Source organism: Nyctereutes procyonoides, unplaced genomic scaffold (assembly GCF_905146905.1).
Source record: "Nyctereutes procyonoides isolate TBG_1078 unplaced genomic scaffold, NYPRO_anot_genome, whole genome shotgun sequence".
Lineage (NCBI taxonomy): Eukaryota > Metazoa > Chordata > Mammalia > Carnivora > Canidae > Nyctereutes > Nyctereutes procyonoides.
This window is the reverse complement of record NW_026575030.1, coordinates 26,199,730-26,212,503: the sequence shown is the minus strand read 5'-3', so window position 1 is coordinate 26,212,503 and position 12,774 is coordinate 26,199,730. Positions and strand designations below refer to the sequence as shown.

General features: G+C 40.8%; 1 protein-coding gene across 1 annotated transcript in view; it reads left to right on the top strand.

Annotated features, from left to right (window-relative positions):
• Nucleotides 1–12,774, top strand: part of CFAP91 (cilia and flagella associated protein 91) — an 89,565-nt gene that overhangs the window by 58,640 nt on the left and 18,151 nt on the right. Inside the window, exons 13-16 of the mRNA XM_055316565.1 lie at nt 15–161; nt 3,490–3,711; nt 7,958–8,106; nt 8,670–8,761. Coding sequence (XP_055172540.1) covers nt 15–161; nt 3,490–3,711; nt 7,958–8,106; nt 8,670–8,761 — 610 coding nt within the window. The remainder of the gene's footprint in view (nt 1–14; nt 162–3,489; nt 3,712–7,957; nt 8,107–8,669; nt 8,762–12,774) is intronic.

Genomic DNA, 12,774 nt, shown 5'->3' with positions numbered 1-12,774 from the left:
TTGATTTGCTACAGATGTTTGAAGGCAAGGAAAAGCGACTGGAGTTGATCCAGGAGCTACGCACCAGCCATGCACTGCAAGAGGACGATAGGCTGCTGAAGAAAGCCGAGAAGCAAGTGACGCTGGCCTTACAGCGGCAGAGAAACCTGCATGAGCACAAGGTTCTTTCCTTTATTTCTTGTGAATCTGTCTCCCCAGGTTGTTATTACTGCGCAAGCAGCATCATAAGAACAGTAAATGAAACGACAAAAAAGAAACATCCACCACCCCCATCCCATCACTCTATCAGTTGGCATTTTTAAACAATGCTGCTGCAGTCTAGAATTGGAATGGGGGGGTGGTGCCCTCACTGAACTGAATATGGTCTTATTTTACTTGCAAAAAAAAAAAAAAGACAAATCCCATATTTTAAAAAGGGTTTTCCTTCCAATTTTCTTAAGTATTTGATGAGTCTACTATATTTAAGTGGGAGTTTAGCAGTATGAAAATAAAAGCTAAAAAAAAAAAGACAGGAAATTTGTTTTAAAATATCAGCACTTATTTTATGAGTTTTGGAACTGTACCTAGCCCATGCTGGTTAAACTGCATGTTAAATATGTTAAGATCTCATGGTATTCTGTGGCTCTCATCATGTCATCTGACAACAGCTGGTAATTGCAGCTCTACTCAACAACTGTAAATGTTTTTCCTATTTTCTTCTGGCATTTGTCCATGTGTGCAGCTTTTAATGTTGCTGACCAAAGGGTAGACAGGATTTTACTATCTTTCCCACTTAACCTATAAATCAATATGAAAAAGAATCAATTGGCCCAGTTTGGTGTTATAAGAAAGCAAACTCACAGTGAAGTTAATATAACCCGCCCTTAGTAACACATGTACTGCTTGGGCCATGTGGGATTGGGCACAAAAGGTAAGCAGCTTGGAAATGAGCACATTAGTCCTTTTACGTGACACTGGGCTTATGGATGGTCTCTGAGTTTGGAGGAGCTAGTGTAGGCAAGGGAGGAGGAAAACCAAAGGCTAACAGACCCAACAGAGAGACTAGAGAAATAAGGGAATGTGGACACTAGAGTCTCTGAATCTGGAGGTCTGAGAGTCCTGGAAATGAGAGAGCCAGGGCCTGTGCTTCTGTTCAGATGGGAGCACCAGGACCCAGAAACTGGGTAGAAAAATGCCCTCCTTGGCCCTTTGAAGTTTCTGATTATAGACATTAGCAGGTGCACGTAAGCCAGTCCAGGCTTTTTAACTCATCTGTCCCAGTTAGTGGGCACATACTTAACTGCTATCATGTCACCTAACAGCTAAAGGAGGAGTTAATGGAAAGAGCAGTAACTTAGCAAAGGACTCTCACCCTGCTTACCTTCCGTCTACCTGGATACATCAGTGATATGCAGGAATCTGAGGGAGGGGGCACCTCACATATACCTCCAACTGATCCTCTCCTTTTCTCCTCCTTTTTTTTTTTCCTCTTGTATTTTCTATGGGGAATAGTGCAGAAAATGCACAGTTCCCTATTATGTAATATATTGCATGATATGATCACAGCAAAATCACCTTCCTAAATATTTTTACTTAATTTTCTAATTAGATTGCACTACCTTAGCATTCTCAAATTTCTTGCTGAGGGAGGAGGCTGTACATGAACAAGTAGCCATCTTGGGTTTTAAAGGTTGCATCTGCCCCCCTGCCCCCAACTGAAGGAGCTTGTGATCCTGAGACAAGGAGAGGATTCATTTGTGGTCTGTGGGCTGAATGATCAGTTTATAATGTAAGGAGTAGTTAGGCACTCTTCATGTGACCCTTCCTTTCCACCGCCCTCTATCATGTAAGTAAAGCTGAACTTTGTAGTTAGAAAGCATGTATGGGCTGGGAGGTGAGGGAGGAGGAGGAGAAGGGTGTTGGGGCTGATGTCCACACTTGAATGACAGTCTTACCAGTAGCTCCATCACCTTTGAGATCTGTGTTGTTACCTCCCTTCGATACAAACCAGAGAAGAACCCAGTACAGAAGGAGTACAGAACCCAGTACAGACTGGGAGAAGAGCCCTTTCCCCTTATACCTGAGGATAGGAGAAGGAACAGGATGAAGCTGCAAAAGAAGCAATCTTCTTCTTCTTTTTTTTTTTTTTTTAAGATTTTACCTATTCATGAGGGACATAGAGAGGCAGGGACACAGGCAGAGGGTGAAGCAGGCTCCGTGCAGGGAGCCCAATGTGGGACTCGGTCCCGGGAACTCCAGGATCACGCCCTGGGCCAAAGGCAGGTGCTAAACCACTGAGCTACCCAGAGATCCCCCGGAAGCAATCTTCTTAAACACTTTTATTCTCCAGGTGTCAAAGCCAGGACAGAAGGATCCATAAATAGATACTCCAGGCCCCAACTTTACCTCAACACTTACATAGACCTGTAGGCTTTTTCCTGCTCTGTTTCAAAGATAGTTCTTAATGACTTTGAAGTTATTTAAAAGAATAAAGAGTCCCACAGTTCTCTACTTTGATGATTCAAGAACTTAAAATTCCCCAAACTTGTGTCAAAGAACCAAGCATTAAAAAATTAAAGGGTGGGCAGCCCAGGTGGCTCAGCGGTTTAGCACTGCCTTCAGCCCAGGGTGTGATCCTGGAAATCCGTGATCAAGTCCCACATCAGGCTCCCTGCATGGAGCCTGCTTCTCCCTTGGCCTGTGTCTCTGCCTCTCTCTCACTGTCGCTCATAAATAAATAAATAAAATCTTTAAAAAAAATTAAAAGGTATCCTGAGTGAATTTCTTGGAGACTCCATTTTATTGAGCTCCAAAAAAATCTTTTTAATAAAAACCCTGACATTTCCCTTCTTGTCTGGGAAAATAGAAGCACGCTACCTTCTAGATAAAAATGAAAAAAAAAATTTGTGTGGATACTAACAGAAACGTTTTGTTAAATCCTCATCATAATTTGAGGAATCTAACCTGTCAGTGACTGACTGAGCAATCACTTTCTTATGACTAAGTTTGTATCATAAGTTTTCTTAGTAAGAACTCTTGGGATGGGGCCAGCCTAGTGATAATATCTCTTTTTAAAATTTTTTAATTATTCCTATCTTATTTAATTTAATTTATTTTTTTTGATTGAAGCTCAATTTGCCAATATATAGTATAACACCCAGTGCTCATCCCATCAAGTGCCCTCCTCAGTGCCTATCACCCAATTACCCCATTCCCCCCACCCACCTCCCCTTCCACTACCCTTTGTTTGTTTCCAGAGTTAGGAGTATCTCATGTTTTGCCACCCTCTCTAATTTTTCCCACTCATTTTCCCTCCTTTCCCTTATAATCCCTTTCACTACTTTTTATATTCCCTGTATGAGTGAAACTATATGATGATTGTCCTAATAACACTGAGTTCATTCTGAAAGTGAAGTGGCTGTCAGGATTCTGGGTAATCCAGCATCCCTCCTTAGACATCCCCATACTTAGTAGAATTTGAATCCTTAAAAATGTATTATTATTTTTAAGGTCTCACTGGTTGAAAACCATTTGGCTGGACTGGAAGGAAGGGTGCTGGCAGACATGTTTGACTTTCTGTCCAAAGAGCTGGTGAGACTACAGGAAGAGAGGAGGATTCATGCTTTTGCCATGCTGGCCGAGAGGCAGCGGAGGATGCGAGAAGCTGAAGAGAGTGGTCGACGCCAAGTGGAGCAAAGGCGCCTGCGGGAGGAGGACCAGATATTTAAGGAGGCAAGTGGGGGTGCAGCTGGATGTCTGGAAGCTATTTGTTTGTGAGGAGCTGAATCAAACCCGAGGAAACTCATGATGTGAAATGGCATTTGTCCTTTGTTTTTCATTGTGTTTTACAACTATGTATTGAGTTACTATGATATGCTAGTCACTATGAGGTACTTTGGAGGAGAGAAACCAGACATGGTCCCTTTTCTCCTGGAGCATAAGTTCTATATAGCATGCAAATATGTGTAGAATTAGAAAATATAGTAAAGTTCGTGGAGGAAACAGATGGGGCCCAGTGACACATTTTTAAACAGATTACTTTGCTTGCTGTGTGGAGAACAGGTTGGAGGGAGGACAGAGTGAGAACAAGGAGATCAGGAAGGAGGCTGTTGAAGTAGTTTAGGCCAATGAGAAATAGGGAGAATCAAGGAAGATGTCCAGTTTCTGGCTTAAGCAACTGGGAAGATGATACTGTTTTTTGAGGTGGAAAAGCAGAGTGTGGAATTAGTTTAGGGACAGGGGTGGAATCAGGAATTTGATTTTTATTAGGTTCAAGACATTCTAGTGGAGGTGTCATTTCAGCAGGTGGATAGACAAGATGGGATTTAAAAGAGAGGTTTTGACCAAAGATATAAACTAGCGTACCAGGTTGGTAAGTTAGAATTCTGACCAAGACATCATGGGTGTGAAATTCCAAAGTGAGCAAGATGTAAATTCAGAGGAAGTTCAAGGAACTAGTAAGTTCTCAAAGCATTCATCCTCATCAAGACTATAAGAGTTCAAGTGTGAAAATTGGAGGGGGTTTATGAAGATTTCCTTTAAAAGGAACTATGCTGTGACTACCCATTCCCCTCCCCAACACACACCTGCCAAAACACACCCAGAGGTTGGTTTCTTTTCCTATACTCATTGATGATCTTGATATGTATCTTTTCACTTAGAGTGTCTGACCCTCTAGAAATGGAGAGAAGGGGAGCTGGCGAGCTGGCTGTTTTGGAGGTGGGCATAGATGAGGCTGTGTGGGTGGCCACCACACCCAGAATATGTCAAGGCAAAGGCTCTGTGAGAGTTTCCCTTGGACCAGATGTGGGCCACATGGGAAAGAGAGAGAACCAATGGGGATCTTAAAAGATTTCCTGTCCAACAGGCAAGAGGGCTGTCTGAATTTTAAGTGTGGATACTCAATTTTTTTAAAAAAATGTGTCCTTTTAAGATCTTATTTAATCTGAGATTTTTAGGATTTACCTAGTTCTCATGGAATTAGGATTGATTCATGAATAGTATTTGCTCTGTGTGTTTCAAGTGTTTTTAAAACCAAACAGATTGTTCTCCCTCTACACAGCTTGAGGGGTTTTGAGTTACATATTGTCAAGTTCAGCTTTTTAACTGGAGTAGCAGATCATCTACAATTTGTAGCAGCCTATAATCCATATCCTAGCTTCCTACCATCCTAACAAATTTTGCTTTAGAAAGAGTTGCTGAGACTTAAAAAGTATTAGTAAACCAAAACTTACTACCACATCTAATATCACTAAGGAAAAACCAGCTGGGATGAGAAGAACTAGCCTAGGGGTGAGAATAAAAAGGAAAGGGACATAGAAATCACTCTGTTCAAAAACACAAGAAGGAAGGAGAAGGTGACAGCTTCAAGAAAGGTACCTTTTAAGTGGGAATGACCCCAGGAAATGTCAGCCATGTCTAGGAAGGGCAAGAAAGGGCTAAGAAGAACCTTCTAGCCTGATTTAAGGATCATTTATGTGAGTCATGTATCCACCTATGGACCCCGAGTTGAAATACCATCCATCATTTATTTTTTTATTTTTATTATTTTTTTAAGATTTTATTTATTTATTCATGAGAGACACACAAAGAGAGAGAGAGGCAGAGACACAGGCAGAGGGAGAAGCAGGCTCCATGCAGAGAGGTGGGACTCAATCCTGGGTCTCCAGGATCAGGGCCTAGGATGAAGGCAGTGCTAAACTGCTGAGCCACCAGGCTGCCCCCATCCATCATTTAAATTTCTAATCTCTCTTCACATGACCCTCTTAAAGATAAATATGCTTGCACATAAATATACCAAAAAACAGAAATGTTTACATTACATAAATTTCCAGAAAAATAAATATATTGAGAAACGTAAAGTCATTGACGTATATTTAAACACAGACACGTGTTTGTATGCACGTACTCAAAGACATTCAGAAACAATGCAGAGCACATAATTTTAAAGACATAGAGGAACATACACAATTCACAGCCACCTACACATTTCCTTATTCGTTCAAGCACAGACAAGCACAAGTGTGTCCAGAAACTTACACATTAATAAAGACATATGTAAGCATCCAAGTGCATATACTGCTAGAGGCAGACAACATTAAACTTTTCACTTCTGAACTCTTATAAGAGTCAGTTGTCTAATTATTTCACATAGGTGCGACTTGCCTCCTGAATAAGACTGTGGGTGGGCTCCATGAGAGCAAGCATATTGTATATATATCGCTTTGTGCCTTCTTCAGCACCAGCACAGGTCCCTGCACAGAAGACACTGAGCAAATATATTTTGGTTGATTGCTTGCTTGGTTGTTACTGTATTAAACTGGTCATTGAGTCTCATCCACAGGGAAGGCCTTGGGATTCCAGGTTATGGTCTTGGTGTTTTACAAGTAGATGCACAGTAAACATTACATACTCAGAGTCTTACTGTGATGCCAGTCAAGAAATAGATAGTGAGTTGTTATTGAGTACCAAAGCATTATCTCAGATACAAAGAACTATTCTGACATGAAATATAAAAGTACCTTTTGCCCAAGAAATACAAAATCTGTTCAGGAGACAGAATACATATAAAACTAAGTATGCTGCACTTGATGCCTATGATGCTTCTTGTCCATCTACCTACAAAACAGGGAAACTAAACTGTACTATTTATTATTGCATACTTAGGGAGGAAAACTGTAAAGAAAAGTGTGTTTACCATAAAATCATGACAGTAGAAAGGGTCTATGGTCAGGAAGAGCCCATAATGGCTGCCTAGAATTCTAGCAGTGGCTACCTGGGTACTAGCTTTACCCTAATTCATTACACAGTACATCTATCACTGTGCACTTTCAAAATGTGTGTTCTATTTCACAGTTTCAGAAACCTTAAAAAAGCAGCAGTCCAGGATATGATCATTTAAAAATTCATCAGAGACCTGGGATCACTCTAGGTTTCTGCTTTTCCGTCCATATGGCATGGCCCTCATGTCAGTTTAAGATGACTTCTGGTGCTCCAGTATTATGACCCCATGAAATGAGAAGTGAAGGAGAAAAAATAAATAAATAAAATAAGCTAGGTTTCTCCCTTAAATAATCCTTTCTAGGGGCATCTCAGTTGATTTTGACTCAAGTCATGATCTTAGGGTCATGAGATCGAGCCCCACCTCAGGCTACATGCCGGGTAGAACCTGGGTTTCTATCCCAGGTTTCTCCCCTCACTGGATTGTGTTCTATCTCTCTCTCTTAAAAAAAAAAAAAAAAAGCAAAAAGAACCTAGAAAGTGCACAGATGGCTTCAGCATATACTCCCTTAACCAGAACTATGGGTATTAGGAAATGTAGTCTTGACTCTAGACATCTGTTGGTGCAGCTAAAACTCAGGGGGCTGTGTTATGTAAGAAGAAGGAGAGAAAGGACATTGGGAAATACCTCTTAGTCTCTGCCACATATGGGTAGTTTGACCAAGTCACATTGCCAGAAAGAACAAAGCCAAGATCCAAAACAGGGTTATTGATTGAAGCCCATGATCTTTTTTTTTTAATTTTTATTTATTTATTTATGATAGTCACACACAGAGAGAGAGAGAGGCAGAGACATAGGCAGAGGGAGAAGCAGGCTCCATTCACCGGGAGCCCAACGTGGGATTTGATCCTGGGTCTCTAGGATCGCGCCCTGGGCCAAAGGCAGGCGCTAAACCGCTGCACCACCCAGGGATCCCGAAGCCCATGATCTTTCTGTAGTGTTGTATTGCCCACCCTAAGTAAGACCCATAATTCTAAAATGGGCTAGGTGGAGAGGAGCTTCACTGAATGAGTAGGTAAGTGGACTGGAAACAGACTGATTGGACAAGAAAACAAAAGGATTGATCAATGAGGGGACTTTTGACTTAATGAACAAATATAGATGTGCTTAAAAAAGGTCAGCCAATTGTTTGCAACCAATTTTGCTCATACAGTAGTATTCCTGTTCTCAGTAACAGGGTATTTTTGGGTTTTGCAGGTGATTAAAGTTCACCAAAGTACTATAACTTCCTATCTGGAAGACATAATACTGAATACCGAAGAGAATACTGCAGAAGAACAAGCCAGGGCAGAAATTGAGAAGATGGCTGAGGAAATCAATGACGTTGCTTATGAAATGGAGAGCCGGTTTGTATCAAGAGAACAGATGGCAGAATGGATAGCCCATTGGCTGTTACTCATATGTATTTTTCAAGAGCTTAAGATTTTACCACCAAGGAGAAACAAGTATATATCTCCTGCGTCAGTGTCCTTTGTTTTAATTGCATAACTCTTCAGAAGTCAACATGCCCATACCTTTGTATGGCAGGAGCACTGGGAGTAGAATTTTTAGTTATCCTCTGCAGTCTGGATCGCTAACATATTACTTTTAGAATACCACAAATCATGAAAACAATGTGAATAAGCATGTGCAGTATTACCTCACCCCAAAACGTTTGGCTTCTTGTATAAGTTATATCTTTAATGTTCCCTTCCTGGCAGGCAGGCTAATTGAAGGACAGGGTAAAATCTGAATTTGCATGAAGTTAACCAAGCCCACCAGGAGTGTAATATTTCAGACTACTTAATCAAGGAAAAGGCAGTGGTGGGACTTGGGCAGTGGAGTCCCTTACATAAGCAAGGAGAACCTAAGTAGAAATCAGCAGAAGTAAGGCAGCAAAGGAAATAGTTTACTTTTTTTTCTTTTTTAGTCGAACTCAGCTTCAGTCAGAGGAGATTGTTGCTGAGTTGGTTTATAGTTTCCTGATCCCAGAGGTACAAAAGGAGTTTGTCAAAGAAAAAGGTAAGCCAATGTAATGCTTTGCTTTGTGATTGCTTTGAAAAGATGTAAACTGTTGTCAGTATCCCTGAGATTTAAAATGAGCAGAAGTAGGAAGAAATTTTTGAAGGAGGATGACTGAGTTTTCTTATTTTAGAGTTTGTCAAGTTCTCTTCATGCTGATTCCAGAATATAATAATCTCTAATATAGATGGGGTGCAGTTCTAAGTGTGACAGGATATCAAAAGCCAAACCTTCTTTAAGAGGAAGTTCCCAAAAGAGTTGTATTTTGTGATTTGATTTTTTTTTTTAAGACATAAAGCAGATGTTGACGATAAATAGGATTTTCAAGTTGTGCTAAGCTTTGGAGGTGGGACACATACAAGGTGAGTATTGGAAAGCCGAGATGCTTGAAGGGCTTAAGTCTATCCTGCTGCTCTGTGCACAGATGTCTTCTGTTTCTGTCAGAACTATATGGAAGTATAAATATCTTCACTTATTTGTCAAAGGTGGCATGTTTTGAAGACTAATGCTTTTAGTCAATAAAGAAGAAAACTTTAAAAAAGAATACTTTGGGGGCACCTAGGTGACTCAGTCAGTTAAGCGTCTGACTCTTGATTTCAGCCCAGGTCATGATCCCAGGATCATGAGATCAAGCCCCACATTTGGCTCCACACTAAGCATGGAACCTGCTTGAGATTCTCTCTCCCCTCCGCCCCCACCCAAAAGCACCCCTCAAAAAGAATACTCTTCTGGAGCTTTCAGACTGTTGGTGACAGGTTACCAGAGAGGGGGGTGCAACCAGAGGACCAGGATTTAAGTGAAATAACTTCCAGGAAAGATGGCTGAGTAGGAAGATCCTAAGCTCACTTCTCCCATGGTTATTCCTAGATAAAACCCACATCAGTGTAAATAACCCAGAAAATGACCTGAAACCTGGCAGAATGCACTTTCAATGCCTAAATGTAGAGAAGAGACCACATCAGAAATGGTAGGAAGGGTGCAGACACGGTTGGGAGCCAAACTGACCAATGTCACTGTCCATGGAAGTGAGGGACACCATGAGCATTGAGAGGGGAGAGCAGCAGACCCCACACCAGCCACGCTAGCAAGGGGGAACCTGCACTGGGAAGATGAATCCCAGTTGCTTTGAAAACCAGAGGGGCTTAACATTATGAGTTTTACAATCAGCAGGGCTCAACACCTATAACTTTGTAAATCAGTGGCTTGGCCCTGGAGAGCCAGAGAGCTCTAGGAAACTGTCCCCACTCTTAAAGAGACAGCATAACACACAGCCCCACTGGGATACAGCATGGAAGCAACAGTTTAAGTCCAGTGGAAGGAGATTTACTAATCTCAGAATGTGTGATCTGTGGCAGGATCTTTAGGAGACTTCTCCAAAATCAAAATTGCTATCAGGTGCCATTTACCTCCCTCAACCCCAGCCTAGATAAACAGATACCTACAAGGACCAGTAAAGTGCACACACTCTCCACTTAGCTTACTGACAATGTGACCCATCCCCATGTTCCCCTGTGGACCCACCTTTTCCAAACTAATCCACTTATCAGGAGTTCATCCAAAGCAGTGCCACAAACCTGACATTATGCCAGCAGGCCTGGTGGGCTAGCAACACTCCAAAGTGACTTCTGCCCCAGGGAGGGGTAAGATAACCACACACACATCAATTCAACTGTAGGCCCCGCAGTGAGCAGACATCTGGTCTGACTACACCTTTGCCCACCAATGAAAGCCTCACAGGGGTCAACACAGGGGAATGCCCTGTAGTTCAGTGTGACCACAGCTCTGGCAAATATCTGGGCTGACCAAAATCAAGCCCAAGGTGATCCCAGACTGGCCCACTAAAACAGGGACCAAACCCTGCCCACACAGACAGAGAGCCTTTGCAGACAACTAAATTAAAGGCAAATACGATTCAGCCACAAGAGTAGGGCACATACAACACACATACAAGACACCTCTGAATGCCAGGGTCTGGTGAATAAGGGACATTGTACTGCAAGGCACCATAGGACCATTTCTTCATATGTGCATAACTTTCAAGAGCCAGAAATGTAGCTGACTTTCATAAGACATTATAACAGACATAGAGAGTTAGACAAAATGAGGAGACAAAAGAATATGTCCCAAATGAAAGGACTGGACAAAATCACAAGAAAGTTAATGGAACAGAGATAAGCAATCTGCCTGATAGAAAATTTAAAATAATAGTAATAAAAATACTCACTGGAATGGAGAAAAGAGTGAAGGACTCCATGAGATACTCAACAAAGAAAGATTAAAAAACACAAAAAAGAACCAGAGATGAAGAACTCAATAGCTGAAGTTAAAAATACACTAGAGGGAAAAAAAAAAAACAGTACTCTAGAGGAAGCAGAACAGATCAGTGACTTGGAGGAGAGAGTCATGGAAAGCAATCAAGCTGAGCAAGAGGAGAGAAAAAAAGAATAATAAAAGATGAAAATAGATTAAGGAAACTCAGCCACAGCATCAAGTCTAATAACATTTGCATTTTAAGGATCCAAGAAGGAGAAGACAGAAAAAAGAGGGGAGAAAATTTTACTTGAAATAATAGTTGAAAACTTCCCAAATATGAAGAAGGAAACAGAAATCCAGATTCAGGAGGCAAATGAGGCCCCCAACAAAATCAACCCGAGGAGGTCCACACCAAGGCACATGGTAATTAAAATGGCAAAAAGTAGTGGCAAAGACTTTTTAAAGCAGCAAGAGAAAAAAAAAAGTAGTTATATCCAAGAAATATCCCATAAAACAACTAGCTGGTCAGCAGAAACATTGCAGTCCAGAAGAGAGGGGCAGGATATGTTCAAAGTTCTGAAAGAAAAAATGTGCAACCAAGAATATTCTATCCAACAAAGCTATCATTCAGAATAGAAGGAGAAAGTTTGCCAGACAGACAAAAATTAGAGGGATTCATGACCCCTAGGCCAGCCTTACATGAAATGTTAAAGGGGACTCTGAATACAAAGGAAAGACCCCAAACAGGAGTAAGAAAAGCAGGGAGCACAAAACCAGTAAAATTAAGTATATCATGAAAGGGAATCACAAAATAAAAAGTATGTAAAGTATGACACCATGTACCTAAACATGATAGGGGAGAGGAATAAAAGTGTAGTGCTTTTAGAATGGGTTCAAACTTAAGCAACTATCAACCTAATATAGACTGCTACATGCATAAATTGTTACATATAAACCTAAAGATAACTACAAATCAAAAACCAATAATAGCTACACAAAAAAATAAAAAGAAGGGAATCCAAATATATCACTAAAGAAAGCCAGCAAACTGTGAGAGAAAAGAGTAAGAGAAAATAGAGAAGAGCTACAAAAACAACCATAAAATATGTTCTTATTGCTATTTGTTACTTACCTATCAATTACTTTGAATGTAAATGGACTAAATGTTCCAGTCAAAAGACATAGGTTCAAGACATAAAAAAACCAAGACCCATCTATATGCTATCTGCAAGAGACTGGTTTCAGACTTAAAGACACATGCATATTTAAAGTGAAGAGATGCAAAAACATTTATCATGCAAATGGAAGGAAAAGAAAGCCAGGGTAGCTATACTTATTGCAGACAAATTCGGCTTTTTTTTTTTTTTTAAGATTTTATTTATTTATTCATGAGAAACACAGAGAGAGGCAGAGACATAGGCATAGGGAGAAGCAGGCACCCCATGGGAGCCCAATGCGGGACTTGATCCCAGGACTCCGGGATCATGCCCTGAGCCAAAGGCAGATGCTTAACCACTGAGCCACCCAGGCATCCCATGACAAAATCGGCTTTAATACAAAGACTGTAACAAGAGACAAACACTACATAACCACAAAGGGAACAACAATTCAACAAGAAGTTATAACAATTATAAATATTTATGCATCCAGCATCAGAGCACTCAAACATGTAAAACAGATAGATATCTATCTATTAACATAGATAAAGAAAGTAATTGATGGTGATATAATAGAAAAACACCTCCCTTTTTCCTCTGGCC